General features: G+C 37.2%; 1 protein-coding gene across 1 annotated transcript; it reads right to left on the bottom strand.

The window, feature by feature from the left end:
• Positions 1-887: 887 nt before the first annotated feature.
• Positions 888-2,288, bottom strand: LOC141587981 (protein FAR-RED IMPAIRED RESPONSE 1-like). The gene is made up of 2 exons (XM_074409441.1): positions 2,054-2,288; positions 888-1,507 (listed from the first exon to the last, which is right to left on the bottom strand). Exons 1-2 carry the CDS (start codon positions 2,286-2,288, stop codon positions 888-890), a joined length of 855 nt encoding a protein of 284 aa, XP_074265542.1.
• Between the last annotated feature and the right edge of the window lie 332 nt (positions 2,289-2,620).

The following is a 2,620-nucleotide window of genomic DNA, read 5'->3' as shown; positions in this document are numbered from 1 at the left end:
CATGATATTAAACGACTTGTCGTACACGATGATGATTCAACTAATCACATTTTATTGCTGGCATAAAATGATCACATGTTTCAACTTTTTAATTACCAAATTTGGAGAAACAATTATCACATGTGCATAAAATGACCTCGTACGTGCATAAAATAAGCTCGTATGTGCATGCCATAATTGCTCAGGGAAACACATGTTTTCTATTCTTAAATCGAATCACAATTTCATCTTCTCAAATATACAATTTAAAAATCCGGAAGACTCCCGTTACATTTATTACAAAACAATTGTAAATGAAAAAAAATAATCCTAAAAACAAGTGTTGTCTTCTCAAATGATGCTAAAAAATTCCGTTGCACAAGTCCAATTCCTCGCAAAAAACTTCAATCTCACGAATAAGAAAGCAAATGTCAGCAAAGATAAAAATTAGAGGGAAACAAAAAGGGTGAAAATAGAAAACTTACGCTAATAAGAGACATCACTTCCTCGACTATTTGTCATTGATCCTTTGGTCGGTCACAATTCCTGCTGTCGTGGTTCTCCATCTGCCCACAAGCCTTGCATCTTCTTAGTGGTTTCTTATTGACTTCCCCCGCTCTTTCTCTTTGTGAAATCATTCTTTTTTCCCAAGCCTTTGTTTTTGCATTGTCTTGGAGGCAAAATTGTAATTTCGCTAGGCACACTTGTACCCAAGAGCATTCCAATTTCCGCATTTTTGTCTCTTTTCTTTCCAATACTACTATTACCACCATCATCAGCGACACTACTTGTTGTTTTTGCAAGTACCCTTTCCTTGAACCCGCGTAAAATGGTTAGTAACTCATCACAATTAACAGGACTCTGTTCAACTAGTGACACACAAGTGAACATTTCTGACCACAATTCAGTTAGTTTGTTCTTTTGTGCATCGACCGATCTGTGACAATCGCAAGCAACTGCCCATCAGAATTGAAGATTGGCTGGCAGGTTGCTAGTTTGCTCCACCTATTAAGTAGGTATTCGCTTGGAATTTTCTTAAAACCATAATCTTTAAGGACACAAAGAATATGTCGACAGAGTATTCCATGTCGTTCAAATTTCTTGCAATTGCATACTAGTTTCACTTCAGCTGTCTTATAACCCACCTTATAGTCTTTCTTTCTCTCACGATCCTTGACGTCTATGTAGAGAATTGCATGATTCTTATCTTTTTCTTTGTCCCCAATGGCACATGTAAAGCATGCTGCTTTTATTTTCACTTTGAACTCCTCCAAAATTCTCGGAGTGTAGGTTTCTGCTGCATGCTTTTCTAGGTCTAGAGGAGTAGCCAAGTCAGGAAACGAGTACTTAGATTGTGCAATCAGTTTTGATTGAGCCCATCGTTGTGTATCTATTGCACTCTCAAAGCGCATCCAAAATTCAACAAGGATCAAATTTGGATTAGTGAAATTGCTAAAAAAATGATTTTCTGACTCGGACCTCGAGGTGGTTCTCATCAACCCTCCTAAGAACAAGTCACGAAAGTAAACTGGAATCCAAAATTGTCTAATGCCATACTTTTACTGAAGCCACTCATTATCCGACAACTCATGAGCTTCCACAATGGCTGTCCATCTTTCCTCAAATTCAGCAGGCTCCACATCTTCGCCCCAAACACATGAGTTTATCTCTTTCAAAAACTCAGTTTCTCTACATATCACAGGCCCTACCTTCTATGGCAACTTCTTCAATATATGCCACATGTAATATCTATGTTGCACTTTATCTTTAAAGACTTTCTTAAGTCCTCCTTCTATCCCCAAATCTTCGTCAGTTATTATACACACAGGATAACGACCCCCCATAGCTTCTAGGAATCTCGTAAATAACCAATCAAATGACTCCTTGCTCTCATTAATAAGAAGCCCAACCCCAAAGGTCACACATCTCTTATGATGATCCACCCCTGTGAAAGGGGCGAATATCATTCTATACTTATTTTTCCTAAAGGTAGTTTCAAAGGATGTCATGTCCCCAAATAGCAAATAATTTTTTATACTAATAGGGTCAGCCCAGAAAACATGTGACAATCTACCTTTCTCATCTACCTCAAATTCAAAGTAAAAGGATGGACACATTCTTTTTATTTTCATAAAATGCTCAATAAGCATTTGAACATCACCTTCTGACAAAAACTTTTTGATATCCCTTGAAAAGTTTTTAAAGTCTTCCAATGAAGCACCCACATTCTGATAACCTCTGACATACTCCTTAAACATCCTATAGGTCATAACTGGACCTTTGTTAACCTTTGAGTTATCAACTATCATTTTTTTATGAACTATATTCAATTCTCTCGTTTGCATCAGATGAACCATTGTTAATGGTGTAGCTGGCATATGATTATGCCCTTCAACAAAACTATAAATTTGGTATTTACCGTTAGCAATTCGTTTAAAGTTAATCCTAGCAAGGCAACCTACCCTAGTCCTTTGCCTACGGTGTTTTTTTGCCTTTGGCTTCACATTCTCCAGCCTTATTACACAAATAAGTTTTATGTGTAGTGACACCCTGTTTATTCTTTTGTGAGCCTTTTCTAGTCACAAACCCACATTCTTTTCCATATGCTTCATAAAAGGCAATACCGAGTTCAAGTGTATCA

Source organism: Silene latifolia, chromosome 6, assembly GCF_048544455.1.
Source record: "Silene latifolia isolate original U9 population chromosome 6, ASM4854445v1, whole genome shotgun sequence".
Lineage (NCBI taxonomy): Eukaryota > Viridiplantae > Streptophyta > Magnoliopsida > Caryophyllales > Caryophyllaceae > Silene > Silene latifolia.
The sequence above is the reverse complement of the archived record's forward strand: the minus strand, read 5'-3'. Positions and strand labels throughout refer to the sequence as shown.

Excerpts from the sequence above, each read along its gene's own strand:
- LOC141587981 (XM_074409441.1), bottom strand. The coding sequence starts at position 2,288 with ATGATAGTTGATAACTCAAAGGTTAACAAAGGTCCAGTTATGACCTAT. Across the intron at positions 1,508-2,053 it reads ATTTGAGGTAGATGAGAAAG|TTTACTTTCGTGACTTGTTC; the intron begins GTAGATTGTCAC and ends TTTGGATTCCAG.